The following is a 26595-nucleotide window of genomic DNA, read 5'->3' on the forward strand; positions in this document are numbered from 1 at the left end:
CCAGTTGACATTCAGTGGAGGAAAATACTAGAGTCTAACCCATAGGTGTCAAACTCTGGCCCGTGGGCCAAATTTGGCCCGCAGCCTAATTACATTTGGCCCGCGAAGCCATACCAAATTACTATTAAAGCTGGCCTACTGGTATTATACAGCTAATATATATACATTGTTTAGTATTAAGCTTTGCTTGTTCCATATTCAGTTTTTCAGCAAAACGTGTTTGAGTACATAAGAAAAGATTCATTCTTATATCTGGAGGAATAAATATATTTCAATAAATATTAACGTTAGCCCGCTACTTTGTTTCAGTTTTGAATTTTGGCCCACTGTGTATTTGAGTTTGACACCCCTGGTCTAACCCAAATCCCACTGAGGAGTCCTTACCCTTAAATCTAACCTCTCTTCTTCCTATCCTGTCCTGCCTCTCATGTGTTACTTTTTAGGATCAAATAAGTTTGATGTTTGGAGGCACACAGTGATGCAATAATAACTCGGCACAAATGCATTAAAGCAAAAGTAGCCTGTTTTGAAAATGTAAAAAGTTGAAACTACAGATAATTGTTTAAAAAGTTAGGGAGTAAAAGTAAAAATTTAGTCAGAAAAATAAATACTAAAGTAAAGAAGAGATACCTGAAAATTGTACTTAAGTGCAGTAAAAATGTAAATAGAATTGTATTAGCTTTTGTGTGCATTTTATTTTTTTATTTTATATGTTTTATACACATTAAGTAACCTGTCAGTACACCATGTGGTTACATTGTCATGATTATGGTTAAATAAGCAGTGTTAAGGGTTCAATATTGAGGAAGGGTACAAGAGGTAATCGAAGAATAACCACACTGATCCGGCCGGGTGAAGTCAAACGATGATTTTAATACACGCGTGGGAAGGTCACTCCGTACGCAGACAGCAATTGATCTTCGACTAATCAAAGCATAAGCAGATATTTTATACCATCAGGGCTTGAATTTAATGACGCCCCTTCAACGTCAGATACATTTCATACATAGGTCAAATCAAAACCACAATGACTTTTAACACAGTTTGAAAAGAACATTATCTCTGTCTTCATGGCAGATGTTTCCTGTCAACCTTTTTGACTAGCGCTTATCCAAAACCGCAGACAATGTTTTGCAGTGAGCTAGCGCTTCTGCAAGCCCACAGTTACAAGCAAACATGATATGTCACGATCTCACTTGGCACTCTGTGTAACCTCTCACCTACTAACGCTCACAGTCAAACAGAGGCCACTGTCAAATGTGTCACAGTTTACTAAAACTAAAGATATAATATAAACTGAATAAATGTTTTAACCAACTGATACTACTTAAAACTCAATACAAGAATATGAACATATAAAAGATAATAGAAATGACCTGATATAAGTGTTTTGTAAGCATGTATTGCAATTCCTTCTATGTTCTAGTTTCCCTCAGCATGTACCACCTGGACAGTCACGCCAGTGAAGCTTAAGACCCTTAATGAACCGAACATCAACTCAAAATAAGCACAGATATGCAATGTGTATAAAATAGCTATAACTGCTTCTGGAATACAAGGTTAATATGATAACAGTATGCATAAACATCTTAAGGCCATCTTAAAGCTATCTGTTACATTGTTAAAGCAACGATCATACTGCAGATTATATTGTACTGGTAAAATACTTTTGTTCATCCCCACAGCAGGAAAATCATTTAAAAATACAGATTTTGCTGGTCTTGGTCACTATGTCACTATGTCACTATGTGACCAAGACCAGCCTAGGCTGGTCAGTGCAGCCTAGGCGGAGTAGTCGAACGCAGATTCACTGAGCGCTCAACACAGACAGCATCGTCAGAAGGAAGAGCGCAGGGCAAGCTAGCGAGACAGAAGTTAAGCTCTCCTTGCAACATGGACCTCCCCCACCCTCATTCAGATCTGGCGTTTGGAATTATTTTGGTTTTCATGTGACGTATGACCCTGAAGGTAAGCGAGTCATGGACTAAAGTAAAACAGTATGTTGGATGTGCCACGCAATGCTCAATTACATGGGTGGGAACTAGTGTGTTAGCGCTAGCGCCGTCTAGCCCCATGCACGGGACGATCGGCGGTAGCTCGTTAACGGAGATTTGCCGTGTTGTGGCGTTAAGGTCATTTCAACGAGATTAACCTGAAAGCACTAGTGGGAACACAACGAATATGACTGCACATTTACGCCGACATCATCCTAGTGCAAAGACAAGTGGAAGCAGAAAAAAAAACAAGCAAGCATGCTACTAACTTTAGCCGAGTCATTTAGACAGCTGTTAGCACATCCATCCATCCATCCATTCGCTTCGCTGTTTTTTTGCTTTCACTTTGCAATGACAGCACTGATCTGTGAGTGATGATAATTTGTGCACCAATTCCTCTGACATCGTCTTATTAATTGGTAGCTTACTATGCAAACATGACAAGTGAAATCTCCACAGCAAGCTTAAACATGTGAGAGGTTGATCGCGCAGAGAATCGCTGAGCTTATGTGAGTGCGTGTGTAAAAGCAGCAGGATTTATATTTGACTACGATGACCTTCACAGACAGATATATATTTTAGTTCTGCTGAGCCAAATAAGACAGGTCAGGGTGAAGAAGTGACAGCCAAAGAAAAGCTTACCACAAAACGGAGAAGTTATGACAAATCAGACTATAAGGCAAAAAGAAAGTGCAGCTTTATGGTTTCATGGACAAAAGAATTTCTGTGGCTGCAATATGACGAGCTAAATAACCAGGGCTGCACATAAGTGGTCCGCAGGTGCGCATTCGCTGTCAAAATAAAAAACACGCACAAGGGTTAGGGTTAAATTTAAAAACTGTACTTTTGAGTTAAAATATATATTTATAATTTTAATAAATGACAAATTAAAAAGGCATGAACATTTTTTTTGTATCGAAAAAATATCGAACCGTGACACCAAAGTATCGAACCGAACCGAACCGTGAATTTTGTGTATCGTTGCACCCCTACTATCTATCTATCTATATATATATCTATATATATAGATATATATATCTATATATATAGATATATCTATATATCATAATAATCTGACAATACTACCAACATGAGCTAATTGTTATTTACTAACTAATCTTGATATGACTGTTCAGCACAGAAATGAAGCCCAACAATCATGTTTTACAGTCCTGTGGTTTCAGCCTCAGATACTCAACTAATCAAAGTGATGTCATGACAAAAATGAATGACCAACAAAACATTTTTTCTCCTTCATTTCTGTCAAACAAAGCTGTATGAAACATTACTCGCGGTTAGTATCATGGTTGCTAGGCAACCTGAACAGCGCAACGAAGGCTAGACCGTCCCATTTCACACGCCTCTCACTTCCGCACTTCTCGTACTTATAGTACGTAGTACTTATAGTAGTACTACGTACTACTATAGTACTTATAGTACACACTACGCGTACGTAGTACACGTAGTGTGTGTACATTGTGTCTCTTGGCTGTGTCTCTTGGCTGTGTCTCTGAATTGGGACACAGCCATGGTCTTCATTATTAACTCACATCAGCTGGCTTACAAGGAAAAACACCTTGCTTACTGGTTATAGTTCATGAGGTGGATTGGGTCATCTACTAATCATAAGGTTGGTAGCTTGATGGATGCACCACAAAGCAAATTTGGTTTAGTATCTTACCCAAGGATATTTGGCTGGAGGAGACTGGAGGAGCCAAGGATCAGAGTGTGAATGTGTGTGAATGTTAGATGTAAAGCACTTATGTTGAAAAAGCATATGAATGAATGAGTGAATAGGGCAACTTGTATAAAGTGGTAGTCTATCAGCAGCAACCAGCCAACCTAGTGATATCACATTCTGGCATTAAATATAATCTAAAATATTGAAATTAATGCTTATATCAACACTTGTTTCTTAAATATAGCTTCAGACAATGTTATATCTATATCTAGACTTTTTTAAGATTAGGGCTCAACGGTGGAAGTTAGCCTTTATAAATGTGGTATTTTATGTTCACTTTAATTGTAAAACAATAAAGGTATGTAATATTTTTTAAAGTATAACAAATCTTAAAGTAAATATGAAAATCATCTTGTTCTTGTGTAACTGGAGATGTTAAGACTGTGCAGAGTCCGGTGATTCTGTACCAGATCTCTGTGCAGAGTCCGGTGATTCTGTACCAGATCTCTGTGCAGAGTCCGGTGATTCTGTAGCCAATTTCTGTGCAGAGTCCGGTGATTCTGTACCAGATCTCTGTGCTGAGTCCGGTGATTCTGTACCAGATCTCCCATTCAATTCTATGATGATGCTAGGAGCTGTTCAGTTTAAATATTTAATAATAAAAGGAACAGTATTAGTAAAATTATTTATTTAAACCCCAGAATGCATGGCAGATCAGAGAAAAATAACATTGTACTTACAAGGTGATGGATGGCTTTCTGAATTAAAAGGGAAAAACATCATTTAAGTTTTTGCCACTTTTTAAAAAATCTGACAATTAAACTTTATTTGTGTATTTCTCAAAAATAATGTAACTGAGTATTGCACTGCTGCTATCATTTGACTGGGAAAGTCTGCTCATTTCAATTTCTTACCTTTCTTTTTTTTGTAAGCAACAATTCCAATGGCAACAATGATGATCAAAACAAGAACAAAGGCTGCAATAATGATGGGCAACTCTGCACAATTTAAAAAAAAAAAAAAAAACATGATAAAAGTGGCAGATGAAGCAAGTTAAAATAGAAATACATTCATTCTACAGTATTAATAATTACATATTTATTGTGAACATATTGTGCGTGTATGTGTATGTGTATATATGCATAGATAGATAATAGGGGTGCAACAATACACAAAATTCACGGTTCGGTTCGATGCTTTGGTGTCACGGTTTGATATGTTTTCGATACAAAAAAATGTTCATGCCTTTTTAATTTGTCATTTATTTAAATTATAAATATATATTTTAACTCAAAAGTACAGTTTTTAAATTTAATGTTGCTGAAACAACAAAATAATAAAATAATAAATAAATCTATCTGATTGAGAAATCACTCATCTTTGGAAAAGAGAGTTTATTACAGAGAAATGGCTCTTTCCAAAATAAAAGATATACTATCCGCTTCTTCTGGGCTATATTCTCAGCAGCATATTAAACATATCAGGTCCCCATAAGGAGAATCATGTGCTAACGGCTGTCTAATGACTCGGGTAAAGTTTGTAGCATGCGTGCTTGTTGTTTTTGTCTGCTTCCACTTGTCTTTGCACTAGGATGATGTCGGCGTAAATGTGCAGTCATATTTGTTGTGTTCCCACTAGTGCTGTCAGCGTTAATCTCGTTAAAATGACATTAACGCCATAATGCGGCAAATCTCCGTTTACAAGTTACCGCGGATCGCCCCATGCGTGGGGCTGGACGGCGTCAACACGTTAACGAGCTAACTGCGCTAACGCAGTAGTTCCCACCAATTGTTTTACTTTTGTCCATGACGCGCTTACCATCAGGGTCATGCTTCACATGAAAACCAAGATAGTTCCAAACACCTGATCTGAATGAGGGTGGGGGAGGTTCAATTCCGGGTAGCATTGAGGCAGTTGCCATGTTGCAACGAGCTTAGCTTCTGTCTTGCTAGCTTGCACTGCACTCAGTGGATCTGCACTCGACAGTGCAGCCTAGGCGGAGTAGTCGAACGCAGATCCACTGAGCGCTCAACACAGACAGCATCGTCAGAAGAAAAGTTGATAAAATAAATAAAAAAAAATTTATTGTTCGATACATATTGATACGAGTATTGTTGCACCCCTAATAGATAGAAAGATAGATAGACAAATTTGTATAATTGAACAAGACTAATCAAATTTTTTATCTCTCACCTGCATCAATATGTGTTTTGTTGTTCACCAAGTTCGTTTTGATAATTGTTTTATTCAGTTTGATGATGATGTCCTCGCTCACACCAGAGAGCTGAAACACACAGTCGTATCGCCTCCAGTCTTCAGGTGTGACTGATGAAATATTGAGATCAACACTCATCTGGAAGGTCTCATCATTGTTGGGGAGGATCTCTCCAGGATCCACACCTTCATGAATCTCCACTCCATCTTTCCTCCAGAAAATCGCAGCTCTGTCAGGGTAGAAACCTGTAGCATGGCAGCTGACTGGAGAGGAGGGAGTCTTCTGGAGGAGAGACATTGGGGGAAGAACTGGAGAGAGGGAGTATTGGAAAGAGATTGAGTGATAATGGATGGAAGTAAATATGAGATGAAAAATGGGGAAAGAAAGGAAAAAAGAAGAAAGATGAAGAAATTTAATTTGGCAATATTAAGAAAAATATATATTGTCAAGAGTAAAGCATGTGTAGTGTACATATTTGATGAAAAACAGCACAGTACCAGTAGGATATGTGTGTCACACAGCGGAAATTTGTGTTTTATGTTTTATCAATCTGTGTATTGGTACATAGTGTTGATTTTATTTGCATGATTTTATAGTGATATTTATATTGCATGTTTGTTTATTGATATTTATACTGCATGGTTTTATCCTCATATTTATATTTGTGTTAATGTTGTACCATGTTCCTTTAACCCACTGTGGACTAAACAGTCAATTGTAGGCACCTGTGAGGTGGGGACGTTCCCCAAGGTGGCCTATCAGCCGCCAGGTTGACCTGTTAAAGGGGATAGCGAGCGCAGAGACAAAGGAGAGAGGAGTGACGCACGAAGGGTGAGGAGGCGAAAAAGGAACGCGTGCAACCCCGCACGTGTGTGGAACGAACTGCTGCCTAGGGATGGGTATCGAAAACCGGTTCTTGTTGAGAACCGGTTCCCACTGTTTCAATTCCTTGGAATCGTTTGCCACTTTTAAAAACGATTCCCTTATCGATTCCAGTCGCCCCGAATGACGTCATCACGTTGAGTAGCGTCTTTTACCCAGTAGGAAACACGGCGCTTGAGCGGCACAAACGCTCAAAAGTTTGGTTACACTTTATGAGAAAGGATGACAACAGGGCAACGTGCAATACTTGCAAAGTAGAGATTTCGTCAAAGGGAGGAAACACTACGAATATGCAAAAGCATTTGCTCAAAAAACACGCGATTGCTTTCAACGAAAGTCGTGTTTTTGATCCGCTCCGGACTAGCGAAGCTCAACCCAGCAGCAGCGGTAGCGTTTCCACGTCCTCTCCCGTTAATACTGCAGGTAACTAATCAATTAGCGTTGCATATAATGTTAGCGAGATTTACCTTATTACAAAACCTGCTATTACTGTGCGTTGCATTTAGATAACCATGATGAGAGAGACAGAGTCTGGCTCAGATGCTGGCAGTTCTCGCTGCAGTCTACCGGTAGCGTCTCCTTTCAGGCCAGGATAGACGAATGTCACCGAGCAGTGTCTAAGTTTGTGGTCAAAGGCTTGCACCCATTTGCCACAGCAGATGCCCCCGATTTCACTTTGGTAAGTGAATGTGTTTAATTGTAGGCAGGACATTACTGGATATTCTTGTGTAATTGCTACAGAATAATTTATGTTAAACTTTGTTATTGCTACAGGAGAATATTTATTTTATTATTTTACATATACATTTTTTTTCCTGGGGACCCTGTGACACCCCATTGAAGAGCCGTAGGCTGTGGCTCTCTTAAGATCTCACTGTTGGGTTTGTAAGGCCATGTTACTCCTAAATTTCTATCTTGTTCAAAGAGAAGATATAAAACACAGTTCTAAGCTAATCGACTTTAGTGTTCTCCTTTTTAAAAAAAAAAAAAAAGAATCGATAAGAGAATCGATAAAGAATCGAATCGTTAAACAGAATCGAAAATGGAATCGGAATCGTTAAAATCTTATCAATACCCATCCCTACTGCTGCCTGACTGTGGGGTGCCGCGAGTTGTTCGGCGATCTAGTCCTAACGGCAGGAACGGCAACAGTGGGTGGCGATGGCTGCAATGCACGACAGGGCAGGGATGCCCCTCTGCCTGCATCTGACGGTGAGACGAGGGAGGCCGTGTTCAGGTGTGGAGTGGGGCGGGACTGTGCGGCGACGCGCTGTCAGGAGGAGACAGGTCTGCGATAGGAGCCCCCTCCCTGGTCTGTTGCTGACGAGTTTTACCATACTGGAAGAGAAGTTCCTCTCCTGTCTCTTTCATATAAGGACCATTCGCCCATGTGTGGCTGGACTGTGGGATTATGGGACTATGGGAGAGTAATTTTAGTATATGGAAAACATGTTTTAGCTTTGTGTTTTTAGCGTTTAACCATTCCTGCCGGCAGGGTTTTTAGCGGGTTGCAACACTATTTTTATTGTATACGGGGAATTTTGTCTTGTATTTGTGACTCTGGCTGTGTTTTTTTTATTATGGAAATAAATGGTGTTTGAAGCCAGCTAAGTTTCTGTGCCCTGAGCGCTGACTCGCCCACTCCCCTTTTTCGCTTGTATGTATACCAGACGTGGTGGTGGTGAAGATTTAGGTCCACCAGTCTTAGCGGCTACATGTGTGGCTGGAAAAGTTTGAAATAAATCAAAGAATAAATTTAAAGAAAATCAATATGCAATTGAAAACTCTGAATTAGAGCCAAAGAGTCACCAGCTTTGCGGCAGCTGCATAAGGCTGTATTGTGCTATAATTTTACCATGGATTGTGTTCATGTAAATCTCTTTCAACCATGAACATTCATATAAATGTCATGTAAATAAATCAGCTTTTTTCTGGTTATTTGCACATTGTGGGTAAACCTCTGGTGTCATGAGAGTTATCAGAGTGATTTGGCCAGGTAAAAAGAGACTCACTTTTGTAACATGGAAAACTCTGACTTTCAACATATCTTCTACCTGTTTTGTTCAAGGAGCTGCTCCCATAATCCAAGAACATCTTCAATCTCTCTAGAAAAATTGTACCGAAGAGGTTTCCAAGGTAATTAATTAGATTTCTGTCACCATCCATTGTCTGTTTGACAATGTTAAACTCTGGTTTCAGTGGGATCCATGTCATTGTCTTTAGATCAAATTCCAAATAGCCTTCTCCATTGTAACCTAACTGTAAAAAGCCTTTTACCTCTCCAGAGTTTTCATTCATTTCAGAGCCAATCATACACTGTAAAATGTGAACACCTGAAAAGAGAAGAAGAAACAAATATTACAATTATGTGTGTTAATTGTAGATCATGTGACACATTTCCATCCTCAAAGGTCTGCATTTTCATCATGATTCAAGTCAGATTCTGACTACCTTTATTGATTTCGCTAATGGAGCCTACTGTGGAGACTCGAATTGTGGATGATTTAAAACCAGCTCGGATGTGATTATTCAATATTAAAAGAAAAGATTAAACACTAGAGGTAAAGACTGTTTCAGCACAGAAGTCAGCTGATAGATACATAGACTACAAAGTGTAAGAACCTGAAAAAAAGTTAAAAGGTTTGAAGACAATAACAAAACCTAGCTATTTTAAATATAAGACTAAGATTTAGAACAATTAAGTAATTACAACAAGTAAATATGTATGTTTTACATCAGGTTTCATGGTCTTAATTAAGAAGCACAAAATTAAGGCTGTAAATATTTTAAATTATAGTTATTTTAATTAATTTTACATAAATCAGTTTTGTTTAGATACATCCATAATAATATGACATAATATATCAAAGAAAGTACTGCACCTCCACTTTGGTTTAACAGCTGCTTTAAATTAGAAATCGAGTTTTGGTAAATGCCTGGCTGATGCTCAAAACACTGTTGAGTGTACTCCCCCAGTGCGCCAGGGTTGTCATCAAGCATTTTTTTCACACCGTCCTGTCTTGGTTCTACTATCTTCTTGCTGGCGTCACAATAAAGCACCTCTGTGTCATCAACTTCTAAAACAAACATAAATTCTGCGATGTCTGGGTTTCCAGAGGTTCCAGTGCCAAAATACTTCAGCATATGGCTCACTGTAGGACAGACAGATGTTTAAGATGTTAGCAAATAACCAAATAAAACATGAAGAAAGATGTTTAGAAATATGACTGATTCATTGGGATACAGTAAAGGCAACAGAAGCGTCTGCAGCAGGCTGATGAAGTCTAATGAACAATAAAACTTGACAACAGACCATCTTGATCTTATTTTGGTAAAAATGTGTGGGGCCAACAATGTAAAACAGTCATAAAAGCTTTTGAACAAGATTATTTGAGCCTATAATAATTGCATCAATAGCATGGTTGTTTTGAGCTCTAAATTATTTCTTTGAACTGTTCTTTTTCCAAGGTGGAACGATTGTATCAGTGAGAACTAATTTTTACATAATGCATTTCAATGGGAAGGTGTCACCATGTCAACTATTGAAAAGGGTGGGGATAGACAGAGATTTAACTCCCCCCGGCTTACCTTTCAGTACATTAGAGAGAGTGTACATCAACAACAACATCCAGTCTTTTATAGAGTGCTACAACAGAGTTTGTATGCTTTTGCTAATATCAGATCATCTTTATTTTTAATCACAGGCAAATCAAAATATGAATTTCAGCAATATGTTAATTGACAAATGTAGTTAAGTAGTGAAAAGGTCTAGACCTTGTCTGTGAGAATGTGCTAAAGACAAATCTTACTGATCTAGAATTACACTGCCAGGCAAAAGTTTGGACACTCCTTCTCATTGTCACGTGTGGAGAAAAATAAAGGAGGATCCAGTTGCAGGCACTCGTGGAAGTGTGAAGGAGGTTTATAGTAAGACAAAACAGAAGTTGAAAATGGCAAACAGAACTAAAGATAACCTGAACTGGGAAAACTAAACTACTAAACGCAAACAAGGAGGGTGCTCAGAGGCACATGACGGGAGAACCCATGGACGATGCGCAGTAGATTCACATAGATTACAATATAAGAAGACATGACTTAAATACACACAGAAGAACACAGGGAGATTACACACAGGTGGGGGACACAGCTGGAAGTAATTGACGAGACGAGACAAGGGAGGCAAAACTGAATACACTCACATAAGACACGGACTTTCACAATAAAACAGGAAACAAGAAACCACCACACAAAGACGCAGACTAGAACCAGAACTGAACCTACACTAAACATGAGACACAAACCCTAAGAACTAATCCCTAAACACGAAAAAACAGAAACATAGATTATTAATAATAATAATAATAATAATAATAATAATAATAATAATAATAATAATAATAATAATAACCAACAAAGCAAATAAACCCAGTTGAGATGATTTGGGATGAGATGGACCATAGAGTGAAGGCAAAAGAACCAACAAGTGTTCAGCATCTCTGGGAACTCTTTCAAGACTGCTGGAAAACCGTTTCAGGTGACAACCTCATGAAGCTCGAGAGAATGCTATGAGTATGCAAAGCAGTAATCAAAGCAAAGGGTGGCTATTTTGAAGTGTCTAAACTATAAAATGTATTTTGAGTTATTTCACACTTTTTTTACTACATAATTCCATATGTATTCATTCATAGTTTTGATGTCTTCAGTGAGAATCAACAAAGTAAATAGTCATGAAAATAAAGAAAAAACATGAGAAGATGTGTCCAAAATTTTGACTGGTATTCTACATGTAATGAATGAACCATTACGTGAAGTATATTCATATGTGACTGAATGTTCATATGTAATGGATTTTTCTATGTTGAGAGTAACACAGAAAAGAAGAAAATGTGATGAAGTGATTTTAAAGTTAAACTTTAAATAATGCATGTGTAAAAGTCAGATGACTTTATGTAAATGCTAGACAGGGGGAGAGAGAGGGGGAGGCAAATGTCCACTTGGCAGCATAGAAAAAGAGGGCACCCAGGAACATTCTTTGTTCTTCCCTTTGTGTTCTGTAAGATGAGCAGCTCAGATAATTGGCTCTCAGTTGGAAATTCCAGCAGAGAACTAAGTGGCCTGAACCACTGCTCAAACTGTGCACTTGCAAGTTGTTTTTAGTATTATTTATTTTTCACTTTTACTCTGCTCATTCTTTGCCATATTGGATTATTAACTCAGAAGGATTTAGACTCCATTGTTTTCCTGGTGGATTGCAACTTCCCAAGATTTCCATTGTTTTCAGTGTGGGTTATAACTTTGAGAAGGTGTGGATTTCCAGGATTAAATGTCCAATGGATGCTGCTTTCCTGTTGGACTATTATTATCAACTCTGAATACAGAGATAAACACAACTGTAGACCAGGATATTCTCCAACCTCTCTTCCCCCAAACAAAAGTACTGTTTTATTTCCTCCTTGAGCAGAGTCGGTTTTTATTGAGATATTTTAATGAATTTACAGCGCAGTGTGCATCTCTCTCTCCTGATATGAGTGAATGGAGATCCACTATATCCCAGTAGTCATTCCAATAGGAAAACATTGATTTGATTACACCTTGAATTGCAGTGTTTAAGTGATTGGATGGTCTATATTAGGCTTCACAAACAGCAAAAAAAAATGAGAAAGGGTTTTTGTTTTGTTTTGTTTTTTTACACATGCACTAAATAGAAACAGTAGTGTCAAAAACATTAATTCAGTAATTATAAATCATTAGGAGACCTTACTTGAATCTCCTATGGAAACTGTGATTCTTGTAAATCCTTGAGAAGGGCTATAATCTCCTTTGTCTACAATTGCGCATTATTATTTATTATTGAAAAATCACCACAGCAGCTAGCAGTATCTGAGTTGGCAGAGTTTTATGCCAGATGTTCAAGTAATTCTCCAGCTGAAATTGAACCAGCAACCGGTTCACATTCTTTTGATGGTTGACAAGCGAAAACTTCACCAGTTTTGGGTATCTTTAATCTTTTAATTATAATTATATTGTATAATTATAAATGCTCTAACATGTACATATCTGTTTTAAAGGTTCTGTGTGTTTAGCTTAAGTAGTTATTGAAGTGTCTCTTACTGCTTTCTTTCACTAAATCTAATACACACAACTATCAGAGCAGTGCATTTATTTGTCACATCTGTTGTAAATACGTTTTTAATCTTTTTAACTTGTACAGTTAGATTCACCTGTCTGCTGACACATTTTAGTTGCATTTTCCTAAGAATAGCATTGCCAAGTAAATTATTATATATTTTGATTGTGGATCCCAATCTTACCTGCAGATGCAGCGTGACAAAGGAGGAACAGGATCATTAGCTTCGCCACCATGTTCAGTGTGTTGGAGTTAAACTGAAGAACGAACAAGAGTCATTTGGTTTTACAGGCTTGTTCAGTTTGAAGGTATTTCCTGGTTCAGGTTGCGTTTTCAGGTATGTTCAACTTTAGCTGAAACCAAACACAACTTTAACTCTTACATATACTATTTAAATTTGACTTCAGTCTTTTGTTTTATTACAGAGGCATAAAACTTGTTTTTGTAAAATGTCTGTTACCTGTTCCTGCCTGTGTGTGCCTGCATTTGTGTAAAATGGGTGGGGAAAAGGGATTTGTTCATTTTATATGTCCTGCGGCAGAGTGAACACCTCCTCTGCACTGTAAAATACGGAGCCCCTCTGATGACATGGTACAAAAAATAAATAAATTGTGGCCACAAAATACTACTTCGAGGGCACGAAATAGGTATAACGTGCCCACGAAATGCTAATTTGTGGCCACGAAATACTTATTTGTGGCCACGAAATACTATTTCGAGGGCACGAAATAGGTATAACGTGCGCACGAAATGCTAATTTGTGGCCACGAATAGGGTATAACGTGGCAACGAATTACGCATTTGTGGCCACGAAATAGATAACGTGCGCACATCTTATTGATAGAATTCCTGGACAGCTGCGTAGAGACACAAGCATAAAAGTAGGCTAAATACACCATGGACAGAGACAGTCTGATTGAGTTTTATTTCAGGCTGGGAATGAGCTACAAATGCATTTTGAAAAGCCTGGCAATGCAAGGAACCATCATTACGGAGAGACATTTAAACCGGATATTGAGAGCCAAGTCGCTTTACAGACGTAAGTACGACCTGGACGCCGGGATCGATTTTATTGTGAACCAACTGCAAGGGCCTGGGAAGGATCACGGTTATCGGTGGATGTTTACAAAGTGCAAACAACACGGCATTCTGATCAAGAAAGAAGACGTCAGGATCCTCATCTCTTTACTGGACCCAGTAGGTTCCCAGGTTCGCCAGACCAGACGTCTCAGAAGGAGGCAATATTTTGCTCAGGGGCCTAACTTTGTGTGGCACATAGACTCTTATGACAAACTAAAGCCATATGGGATATGTATTAATGGATGCATCGACGGTTTCTCACGCAACATCATTTGGCTGCGGGCCGCACACACTAACAGTGACCCAAAGGTTATCGGAGGTTACTTTGTGGAAGCAGTGGAGAGTCGTGGGGGTTTCCCCAGGCTCGTACGAACTGACATGGGCACTGAGAACGTGTTGGTCAGAGACCTCCAGCGTTATTTACGGAGAAATGACGGGGATGATAGAGCAGGAGACAGAAGCTACATCACAGGAGCAAGTACCGCAAACCAGAGAATTGAGAGCTGGTGGGGAGTGATGAGAAAAGAAGGAGTCGAGTCATGGATCAAGCTTCTAGGAGAACTGAAGGACGAAGGATTCTTCTTTGGGGATTTCATTGACAAAGCTCTGTCACAGTTCTGCTTCATGCCAATCATTCAGGTAAATGACCCATATTATGATAACTAGTGGTGGTAATTATCCACCACCGATGTATCCACTGTATCCACCACTGTATCCACCACCGATGCATCGTGGTAACGCTAGCTAGTTAGTATACTGGTAAAAAAAAAAAAAACGGCTTTTTGCCAAACTTGTATTCCCGACTGTGATGGTCGGTTTCTGGTAACCAGTTCTAACGTCGCGCCGGATAGCTAGCTAGCTTGTAGCTAGCAGCTACAATCATGCAAAAATTAGGGGTGGCTGTCGACCCAGCTTAAATGGGGTTATTTTCTGCAATTTTGGCAATACAAATTATAAAAGCTTTTGTAACACACTTGGCTTTACTTACGTTTATTTTCAGATGAAATTGATCAAAGATGTGACACGATGTTTCCAGCAGCCATGCGGAATAAAAATGGGTCCCGGTCTATTTCTGGTGGGCGTGCTTAAGTGCAAATCACTTTGACTCAAATTAAAGATATTATCTGTTCAACATGAAAAGAAATATGTTTTGAGAGAAATCAAAAACTTTGCGTTGTGTCCTTTGTACAGATATTTAGTTTCATCCAAATCAAAAGTGGTATTTTAAAATGCAAAAAGAAAGGGTTTCACAATCAAATCAATGATTTTATTCTGTTTTGAATGGCACTTATTAGATTGAATGAATGACTGCATGTTAGACTTTTTTCAATGTGTATAAAGAGATAATTTGAAGGAAATGAACATGATTTATTGAAATGCAGATTTTTACTAATCTATCCTCCACTAGCAGAGTGGAGTTTAACAATGTTATGAACTTGCTGGAGTCAAGATGCCATTGGCACCAGAGATGAAGCAGGTCAAGGGCGTAGATTTGGTTTTGGCATTGGTGGGGACGGATGATTCAACCACCGAATCCTGCCCTGTCAATGTCTGCTCTGTGATCTATCAACTTATGAGCAACATGGAAGGTTCACACTTTTTAACATTTAAGCAGTAACAAATTAGAACAAATACATGCCTTCAGTTTGGTTTAAATGTTGCGTCTATCAATGCGACCTTGTAATCAATGATGACTATTCCCGTCAAAAACTGAAATGTGTACCACTGCAGGTGCCTTGGATCAGTTTTTCAATCCACTCAGTTTTAAGATCTGGCCCCCTTCTGTTGCTATTGCAGTTTCATATTTGAACTTCATCAACAAATGCAACAGCCACAAACTCAGGGATGGGATGCTCTAGGCTGCAGAGGTTTCAGAGGAGAAATACTTCAATGAGTGTTTTACTGTAAAATTGCAAAATTAATTTGACTTTAAATTAGGAACATTGTATTTCTAACATACTTTCTTGTGATGTCATTAAGGAATGTTTTTGTCATTAATTATTCAAATTACCTAATTAAATCAATAACCTGACTTTTCTGGGGCTGCTTACATTTCCTCCAACCTCGAGAATAGGTAAATACAATCTCAACACCTCATAGTGAAACTCAAAGTTATAACAAAATTACTCACCCACGTGTGTGAGAGTCTGAAAGGAATGATTGGACTACAGTAACGATGACAGAGTTTGATAGCATGGAGAAGCAGAAGGAAGAACAGACAATAAAGCCAAATACCGTACCCAGGAAGGCAGTGAGACAAGTGACTAGGAATCTTTTTTAACCTCACACGTAAGCATCATGAACAGGAAATAAAAGTAAACCTGAACACATTTAGTGCTAAGAAAAACAAAGGCAAATAAATATCTGCTTCAAATATGCACAAAGGGACTTTACCAGTTATCCTGCTTGGTAAGCAAGACTGGCATTTTTCCAAAACCTGCAGCGGAGGCGGCGCTCATGGGAGCTGGTTATACGAAACCAGGCAAGCACCAAGCAGCAGGTGACATTGGGGAGAAAGTTGGGTTTTTTTGGGGGTTTTTTTGCCTGTCCCGTTTGGCTCTTTTGCCATCAGAATTATTGTCTAAAGGCAAAGAAAGATGCCCAACGGATTTACTTTACCAAATTGACCATCCCAGCCTTGCCGTAATGGTCCATTTGATTCACCTTTTATTGTTTATTTTATTTTCACTTGCTGAATACGGGACAGACTTGACTGGGGGAAAGAAGGGGAGAAAGAAAGAGAAAGAGCTGAGAAGAGGGACAGGGGAGAAGGGCAAAAAACAAAAACCAACAGAATGGGCAGAAAAAGAAAAAAAAAAATGCATCTTCCCGTAAATACCAGGAACTTATTACCTTAACTTTCTCCCCAATCGACAGACATTGGGGAGAAAGTTAAGGTAATAAGTTCCTGGTATTTATAAATGTACACATTACAATAAAAAGGTGATTTTGTTTCTACCATCCAATAAAATTAAGTACCATTTTTCATAAAACCAAGAAGCAGCCTAATATTCGACACTCTTCTCTTCAACTCCACTCTTTTTCCAATCAGAATGAAGATATTTCTGTAACTCCTGTTTTTTTGTTGTTGTTGTTTTGCATTCAGATGAGGTCTCATTTTAGACCTTTTTATGTAATGTCCACTCTGTGCTTTTGTGTAAGTGAGTTTTAATGCCAGGAACACTCAAATAATCTGTGGTATGATATGTAATTTATTGGATATAGGTGTGCTGGCCATATATTGTTCACAGGAGAAGGCACCAGAAATAAATACACTGATAATTCCTGAATTCCAGGAAAGTTGTGACGTTCTTTAAATTTGAACAAAATAAAATTGGAAGACTTTCAAATCACATGAGCCAATATTTTATTCACAACAGAACCTAAATAACATAACAAATGTTTAAACTGACAAATTTTAAGATTTTATACAAACATGAGCTCGTTTCAAATTTGATGCTTGCTACAGCTCCCAAAAAAAGTTGGCAGTGGGTAACAAATGGCTGAAAAACAAAAAATTAAACATACATTTAGCTGGGAGAACTTCTAGCAAATAATTAAGTCAATTGATATCAGGTCTGTAACATGATTAGCTATCAAAGGAATGTTTTAGAGAGGTAAAGTCACTCAGAAGTAAAGATGGGCAGAGGCTTTTCAGTGAGTGCGCAAAAATATTGTGGAATACTCAATATTCCTCAATATTGCAAAGGCTCTACAACTCTTATCATCTACAGTGCATAACTGTCATGGGCTGGCTGTGTGCAGGCAGGAGAGGACCCAAACGCAAACTCACGGGAAAACAGAACTGAACTCAAAATACAGCTTTATTGCTGACAGAGGATAAAGGCGATACAAAATAACATGAAACTAAACTGGGAAGTACTAAGAAACTGACTCACGAGGAAACACACGGAGGGGCACACAGTCATGAGGGAGAACGCGACACAGAACTGAGGGAGACGCAGACATAAATACACAGAGGGTTAACGAGGGAAGTGGGAGCACACGGGGAACACAGGTGACACGATAATCATAACAAGACACGGCAGGAGTGAACGCAACACTGACGGGAGACGGGCAAAGTAAAACAGGAAGTACAGAGGTTCAGACAGGAGGAGAGAGAGCACGGGGAGAACACAGACATAACAGGCTGGGGAAAACATGGAATAAAACACGAGGGGAGACGAGGGCTCACAGATACATAGAGGGACACACAGGGGGTAAGCGTCACAAGGGGAAAACACATAAGGAACAACGTAACAGGGCAACCCAGGAAGCATGGCCTAAATAAGGAACAAAAGACAAAAATACATGAAAACTAAGAATACTGGGCCAACATGGCCCAGGATCATGACAATAACATCATCAAAAGATTCAGAGAAACTGGAGATGTCTCTGTGTAAAGGACAAAGCCTTACACCTTTATTAGATACCTGTGGTCATGGCATGATTGGATCCTGACATTACTAATTGTGCCCAGGAATACTTCCATTTTGTGCATGACATTAAAAAGCGTATCAAGTTAAACATTTGTTATATTATTTATATTTTGTTGTTAATAAATATTGGCTCATCACATTTGAAAGTCTTTTAGTTTCCATTTTGTTCAAATTTAAAGAATGTCCCAACTTTTCTGGGATTCAGGTTGTACAAAATGAAAATTAAACAAATGGGGAAAAAACCCCTGAACACACTGCAGGTCAAACCGTAAAAAAAAAAGATACAGATGGTGTTATTTTCTTGTCTTAAACAGAGAAAAACTCTCTGAAGGTCTTTATCTCTTCGAGAGAAGTTCCTGGTTTTTGTAGCTGTTGCTTTGCTTAAAAATGAGATATGGCTTATGACAGCAGCATCAAGAAAACTGAACTGAAACAAGACTTGATGAGTTCACTATTGGGCAATCACTGGGACAGCAGTGATCTTTAAATCTGAAAATAACAAGTTCAGTGTGCTTTAACTACACCTGAGGTAGGCCACAGAAAAAACGTTTTTCCTGGCTTGCTGTCAGACAGATGTAGCCAGACAGGTTTTTACCGAAGCACAAAGTAACAGTCTGCTCACATATTACTGTGGCACCATTGATGAATAGTTTCTAATCTTTAATTTTAATCTTTAATGGATGGGGGCTCTGGGAACTCATTGTGCTTTACTGCTTTACTCTGCTGTTCTCTCAGGTGTCCACGTAGTTCAACAGATGGTTGTTTGTGAATGGGATGATGAGTCAGAGGATATTATTGGTTATCAACAGTATGGTTATGATGAAGACTTCATATATTTGGATCTGAAGACTCTAACATGGATTACTCCAAGGCCACAGGCTGTCAACACTAAACATAAGTGGGATGGAGATAAATACAGGTGCGAATTTTGAAAAACCTTTTTTGTGAAAAGCAGTCTATGTTTAAACAATCAGCATCAGCACGTTTATGTCTTCCATCAACACCCTATAAAAGAGCTTCTCATTCCTTTCCTGGATGCCCATCAGGTAGATCTACTTCTCCAGAGGATCATGTAACTTTTTGAGATTTTTCTGGCCTGAATGGCCTGAATTTCCTGAGTCTCCACCTTGGGAGGCAGCAGACCATATATCACCAGAATCTGATGCTCCTGAAGGAATAAGGCCCTCCCTTTGTTGGTGCGAGGGCTGAGCATAAGGGGCTTGCCCTTTTCATTGGTGTGGACCCATCTATAAAGAGAGATGGGCCTCAGAGACCAGGTTGTCCTTGATCTAGACAACATGGTAGACAGTCACTGGTGTGGCAGGTCCGTCCACTGGTGCTTTCTGGAAGATCCGCTGGTTTCTGCTCTTGAGTAATAAATACTGCCATTCAATGTCTTTTAAGCATTACTCTTATGATGTTTACTGTGCCTAACGTCTGTGGTCTGACCCTGGGATTTGTCTGCCTGCCAGCAGATACAAGATACAAGAGGTCAAAGGAGCTAGCAGGACACTGTCTCAGCTGAACTATGGACACGCACACACATACATATACTGATACTGATAAGCACTCACTGACGCATCACCCTCCCTATCCAACGCCACCTCCAACGCTTTCCTCCCCCATGATGTGGACATCGGGTCAGCTGGAGGCGCAGTCGAAGATTGCAGCGGTCCCAGATCAGATGTACATACTGGAACACTTTCCCATGTTGCTTGTCTGTGTTTATTGTGTTATGGTGTGTTGATACCTGTGCATTCCTGTATTATCCTTTTGTGTTGCACATTTCGATGTTCTTTTCCTCGCTACCTGGCCTGACCTGTCTCCCCAATATGATGTTTGTATTGTATGTACGGTCGGCAAGGTCTGTCATCTCGGTTGTGGGCAAAAGACCTGCAACTGACAAATAAAGGCTATCTCTCTCTCTCTCTCTCTCTCTCTCTCTCTCTCTCTCTCTCTCTCTCTCTCTCTCTCTCTCTCGCTCAATATGTTGGATGATGTGGTTCTGCTGGCTTCATCGGGTGATGGCCTCCACCTCACACTGGAGAGTGAAGTGGTGGGAATGAGCAGTAACAATGCCAATCTGCTGTTTTTCTTCAACAGAGACTCAAACATCAAAATCATGTTTAATTTCTCTGTGTGGTAACGCTAAAAGAACAGTCTAATAAACTAAGTAAACTAACAACAGAGTACTTATGGCATTATATGTGGAAATATTTGTTGCATTTCCCCAGTATTATCATGATGCACTAGTTAAAATGACTTATATTGTACATAAAATTATTTACATCAGAGGTGTCGAACTCCAGGCCTCGTGGGCCGGTGTCCTGCAGGTTATAGATCTGTCCTTGATCCAACACAGCTGATTTAAATGGCTGAAATGCTAACTTCCTGTTTTAGGAGTGGATGTAGGGTTGTACATTTCCAGTAGCTTTAATTTGTGGTCAATTATTACTGCAAAGATGGACTCCAAAATCATGTCCAAAATACAAAAATGGAAAGATCGCATTAAGTTACAAAGAGCAGAGGGTGGGAACACTCACCATTGCTGTGTCATAAAAAAATCAAATGATCAATTTTAACGTTTGAAGAGTGTGGATTGATTTGTTGTTTACATCACTCAACACAAGCAGAACCTCATTACAAAATCAGAAGACACATCGTCCACATTCAGAAGCACATCTCTGTATACAGTTCTTATGATTCAAACAAACAAATGTTCAGCATTCAAACTACAGGTGAACAATAGCCAAAGGTTTCCCCTGTTATGTCAATATCAGCTAGTCAACTACACACATATACAGCATGTCAACAAACCGTGAAAAAAAGCAACAGGATATAAAAAAATAAATGAGTTATTGACGGTAGGTAATCATCTACAGATATATTTGGTAAATGCCCAAGACATCGTGAGAAATGTAAATTGCCACTTGATTCGTCCATTTGGTTGATTTGTTTTGAAAAACCCGGCCATAAATAAGGCACGAATATCACACTGGAAACGAAGCACAAACTGCAGGAGTTTCCCCACCAGAAGTAACATATGCTAAGGCGCACATAGTCTATTACCTCCTCAACGTGTCTTGCAGTTCTTCAGAGGCCTGGTAATGAACTAATCATTTGATTCAGGTGTGTTGACCCAGGTTGTTCTCTAAAATGTGCTGGACTCTGGCCCTCAAGGCCTGGAGTTCGACACCCCTGATTTACGGTATAATTTGTGTCTCATTTACTGTTAAATCTAAACCATTATTTAAAATTACTTACACATGATTAAAATGTACTTTTAGTATATTTTATGGTATATTATTTATTTGTTTTCTGTAAAAATCTGATTTTTACCCCATATTCTAGTGTATTTACCTTCAGGCATTTGTAAGTTAATTACATTTAATTTAAAATAAAATACACTAGAATCACATTTAATTAGAGGGGATTTAATCCCCAGTAACAGGCCACATTATAAAGTGTTACCATGTCTCGTTGTACTTTCTGATAATACATTTTGACTCCAGCATGTTTTAATATTGTATTAAATCCCGTTATTTTGAATTCTTTTGGCGACAGAGAAAGACTGGACTCAGAGTGGTCAAGCTCAAAAAATTATTTTACATTTCTGGAAATGGAGACCCGCCACATGAACACATATGCTCAGGTCTGAATTCTTTGCCAGCTAAATCCCTGTATATATTTCTGCACTACGTCACACCGACACACAGTTTACTTAGTTATGCTTTGTTGGTGTGTGAAGTGAAGTTGACCCCCGCCTGGCGGGGGTGCAGATGAGTCTGTGTGTGTTTCCTTTTACAGGAGCAGAAAGATGACAGCAACATTCGAGGTTGCGTGGTGATTTAACCTTTTAAATGCCATTTTCTGTGTCTGTGCATCTACCAGGGGTGTTTTTCACTACCTTGTGTTGCTCACAGAGGAAACTGTGAGTGTATATGTCTGCGCAGCGCTAACATTTGCATTTTCTTTTCTACAGCATTACAGTTCTTCATGTGGTTTGATCACATGATTTATACCAGGACAACTGGTTGATGTTTTTCCTACTACAGGATTTCTGGGTTTGTGTGTGAAGAAACTGTGTTTATAGGTCATGAGTGGTGATGCTGTTACACTGTGTTTTTGGGAAAATGTGAAGGTTACTTTGATGATGTGAATAACATTCTGTCCACGACTATGGATGGTTGACTTTATGGTGTTTTTATGGCACCTCTGGAACCTGTTGACCTGTGTCTGACCTGCGTCTGACCACCGTCTGACCACGGTCAATGTGTATTGCTAACGTTTGTTTTTCTATGACTGGATGTAGAGGATTCGGCAGAAGCGGACAAGTGACATGAGAAAAACAAATAAGCACATGGGATGATCGATGTCTGAGGCAAATAGGGGTAATAGTTGTAGTTACTGATTTGAGAAAACCTGCACATGACACTTGTCTTGCTGATGTTGAATGCTTATTACTCTTATGATATATTGTTTATAAGTGTGAAGTTTGATTTCACTTCCAGATTTTGTTTTCCAGGCCATGATGGTGTGTATGCAGGCTCCTGGTGGAGCCAGTTTTTAAGCAAATTTAATATGCAAAGCTCACAAACATTTTTATTGCAGGATTATAGGTCCAGGGTGGTGCTGCTCCAGGGGAGGAGATGCCCTGATGTTGCCTGGGATATGTTCTAGCTGTCCTGTTTCTTTAAGACAGGAATGTAGGTTTGATGAGTTGACGCGTGGGAGTGTCCATGCGTCAAGAGGTGGGGTCCAAGGATTAACATTAAACAATGTTTTCTATTATTATTGTTGCAGCAATTTAACCGTTTATTTACGGGTATTAAACCTATGCAAGTGGTGCATCCATGTTCAGATGAGGCTTTGATGGCCTATAAGTGAAGTTCACTGAACTAAAGAATGTGGTTTGATGATTGTTGACATGCTCTCCAAATAGAAGTTTGTCTTCCTAGCAAGGAAACACAGGTGCAGCAGTAATCTCCTGAGAAATCTTCAGAGGCCCAGTGAGAAGCGCATAGCTCACAGCCCAGGCAGTGGTTGAGGTCAAAGGTCAAGCTGGTTGGGGCCCATCATGAAATCAGACCTTGGAGCCACAGCAAGGACCATTTCAACTGCCTGCAAAATAGCCACTGCAAAGAGGTCGAGGTCCCAGGAAACCCCGGCACCCTCAAGACAGCACAATAGAGAAATCTCACACTTGGTTGTTTCAGTGGTGAGGGGGGAGTGCTGATTGAGCCCCCGTAGGGTAAGCTCGCACTTCAACCTCCAGCCTCTGATCAACTCTAGGGCAACCAAGTGCGAGGCGTGACGGACCTGTGTGCGACCAGGACCCTCTTGGTTACCTTGACTACGACGCTCATCCTTATAGGACCCCAGCTGGTGCCGGAAACAGCTGAACCAGGAGGAAGGCAGAGGAGATGGACACATGACAACTCTCACCTAAGAGAGACAGATCCAGCAGGCCCAAAATCAGGACTATCCATGACGAGAAGGAGTGCCTGAGAGGATCGTCCACAAGATGGGAGCTGAGGCCAGGAGAGAGGCTTCAGGAGGATCAGAGATCATCTTCAGCACAGCAGACATCACACAGAGAGCTGTGCTACTGAGCTTCCAGGAGATCAAGAGGAGACTTCCCACAGCAAGATTTTAAATAAAATGAAAGATTCAATGTTGACACTGAGGAAGACAACTAAGGTGTACGACGTGCTCTGCCTTAAATCTTCAGCAGCGTTGGGACATGAAAACTCGAGGGATGAGGGGAGCGTGCCAAGCTCCATCGACAGCGCAGAGGGAATCTAAGGATGGCATCATGATTCTGTGAAAGCACAGGAACCAGAAGCTAAGGTGGTGATGACAGCAGTTTCCTATGAACATCACCTAATGCTGTGCCACTATACTGTGCATACGATGACACTCTGAAGACTGCTGGGATCATAACAGCAGACGAAGGCCTGAAGTGAGTGATGGAAACAACTGGAAGAGACATTCATGACGCCCTGCAGAACTTAAAACACTCTGCAGAGAGACGTGTGATCGGAGGAAACACCACCAAGCTGAGATGTGTTTGAAAATGTTACTTTCTTATTTTCACTATTAAATAAACAATTTCTTTGTTTGCTTGTAGGATGCAGTTTGCCATTGGATGAGATCAATGAGGAATGGAATACCTGCTAATACATTTGTCAAACTGTGTACTCTTACAGTAATTTAGGGTGATTTGACATATGCTGAGTATAAAAATGTTTGCATTGAAACTGTCAGACATGAGGTATTCATAACTGGGAACTTTTCTAGCATAAAGGTCAAAAAGGGGGGAATGTTAGGTTTTGTATTGTTGATTGTCATTTATGCTTAGAAACATTTACTCATATATGCTTAGAAGTATATAATCATTTGTAGATTGAAAGAATGTCTCATCCCAGGCGGTCTGGAACAACTCTGTGCATGAAGAGGGGGGGGGGGGTGCGTTCACTCCTCTACAGAGTGTCCTGGCATAAATCACATACCCCCTAGGAGAGGTTTTATCTTTTCTTATTGATATATGGTATAGCAAACACACGTATATCTGTTTGAGTGTAAGAGCCTTTTGTTTAGATGGACCCGTTAGACTCCTGGCGCCAGCTTTGGGGAGGCTTCACAGGGTCACATCTTGACCTTACACACACATGCACACACATACACACACACACACACACACAGGCAAGGTACTCTTTGTGTGTATGTAGACATCATATGTTAATGAACCTATGCATATTCATGTAACCACAATAAAAGGAGTGCTGTGGGGAACCTGGCGAGAATCTGACAGAGGCCAAGTGGTGGGACGACACTTGGCTCCAGCCAGATTTCCCTCATGCATGAGTAACAGAAAGAACTTTGGTGCCTACTTGTGTCTTGCTTTGCAGTGTAATTATATTGTCTTCAACGTTCCAGCGGATAGGTACAAGCTACAAACCTATCAAGTATCACTACAAAGGTTAACTCAGTGGTCCTAATGCTACAGTTTGATATCAGCAAACACCGAGCGCATACATTGATGTGACACCACAGCCATGCTATCATTCAAACACTGATAACAGCATAAATCGAATTAAATCGGGACTTGATGAGACCTTCTGAGTATCACTAGAAATACAGGGAGTGCAGAATTATTAGGCAAGTTGTATTTTTGAGGAATAATTTTATTATTGAACAACAACTATGTTCTCAATGAAACCCAAAAAACTCATTAATATCAAAGCTGAATGTTTTTGGAAGTAGTTTTTAGTTTGTTTTTAGTTTTAGCTATTTTAGGGGGATATCTGTGTGTGCAGGTGACTATTACTGTGCATAATTATTAGGCAACTTAACAAAAAACAAATATATACCCATTTCAATTATTTATTTTTACCAGTGAAACCAATATAACATCTCCACATTCACAAATATACATTTCTGACATTCAAAAACAAAACAAAAACAAATCAGCGACCAATATAGCCACCTTTCTTTGCAAGGACACTCAAAAGCCTGCCATCCATGGATTCTGTCAGTGTTTTGATCTGTTCACCATCAACATTGCGTGCAGCAGCAACCACAGCCTCCCAGACACTGTTCAGAGAGGTGTACTGTTTTCCCTCCTTGTAAATCTCACATTTGATGATGGACCACAGGTTCTCAATGGGGTTCAGATCAGGTGAACAAGGTGGCCATGTCATTAGTTTTTCTTCTTTTATACCCTTTCTTGCCAGCCACGCTGTGGAGTACTTGGACACGTGTGATGGAGCATTGTCCTGCATGAAAATCATGTTTTTCTTGAAGGATGCAGACTTCTTCCTGTACCACTGCTTGAAGAAGGTGTCTTCCAGAAACTGGCAGTAGGACTGGGAGTTGAGCTTGACTCCATCCTCAACCCGAAAAGGCCCCAGAAGCTCATCTTTGATGATACCAGCCCAAACCAGTACTCCACCTCCACCTTGCTGGCGTCTGAGTCGGACTGGAGCTCTCTGCCCTTTACCAATCCAGCCACGGGCCCATCCATCTGGCCCATCAAGACTCACTCTCATTTCATCAGTCCATAAAACCTTAGAAAAACCATCCATCCATCCATCTTCATCCGCTTTATCCGAGGCCGGGTCGCGGGGGCAGCAGCCTAAGCAAAACCAGTCTTGAGATATTTCTTGGCCCAGTCT

At 39.7% G+C, this 26595-nt stretch overlaps 1 protein-coding gene across 1 annotated transcript; it reads right to left on the reverse strand.

Moving 5' to 3' along the window:
- Nucleotides 1-4110: 4110 nt before the first annotated feature.
- Nucleotides 4111-13126, reverse strand: LOC146643208 (major histocompatibility complex class I-related protein 1-like). Its single transcript, XM_085396969.1, has 7 exons — nt 13077-13126; nt 9655-9926; nt 8827-9105; nt 5869-6198; nt 4590-4673; nt 4416-4433; nt 4111-4310 (listed from the first exon to the last, which is right to left on the reverse strand). Exons 1-7 carry the CDS (start codon nt 13118-13120, stop codon nt 4111-4113), a joined length of 1227 nt encoding a protein of 408 aa, XP_085253095.1. The 5' UTR covers nt 13121-13126.
- Nucleotides 13127-26595: the final 13469 nt, after the last annotated feature.

The sequence above is a fragment of the Rhamphochromis longiceps genome, linkage group LG22 (assembly GCF_057381845.1).
Source record: "Rhamphochromis longiceps isolate RC_006_pf linkage group LG22, R_longiceps_female_GT1.1, whole genome shotgun sequence".
NCBI lineage: Eukaryota > Metazoa > Chordata > Actinopteri > Cichliformes > Cichlidae > Rhamphochromis > Rhamphochromis longiceps.

Excerpts from the sequence above, each read along its gene's own strand:
- LOC146643208 (XM_085396969.1), bottom strand. The coding sequence starts at position 13,120 with ATGATCCTGTTCCTCCTTTGTCACGCTGCATCTGCAGGTAAGAT. Across the intron at positions 9,927-13,076 it reads GCTGCATCTGCAGGTAAGAT|AGTGAGCCATATGCTGAAGT; the intron begins TGGGATCCACAA and ends TGTCTGTCCTAC. Across the intron at positions 6,199-8,826 it reads CAGCTCCTTGAACAAAACAG|TTCTTCCCCCAATGTCTCTC; the intron begins GTAGAAGATATG and ends CCCTCTCTCCAG.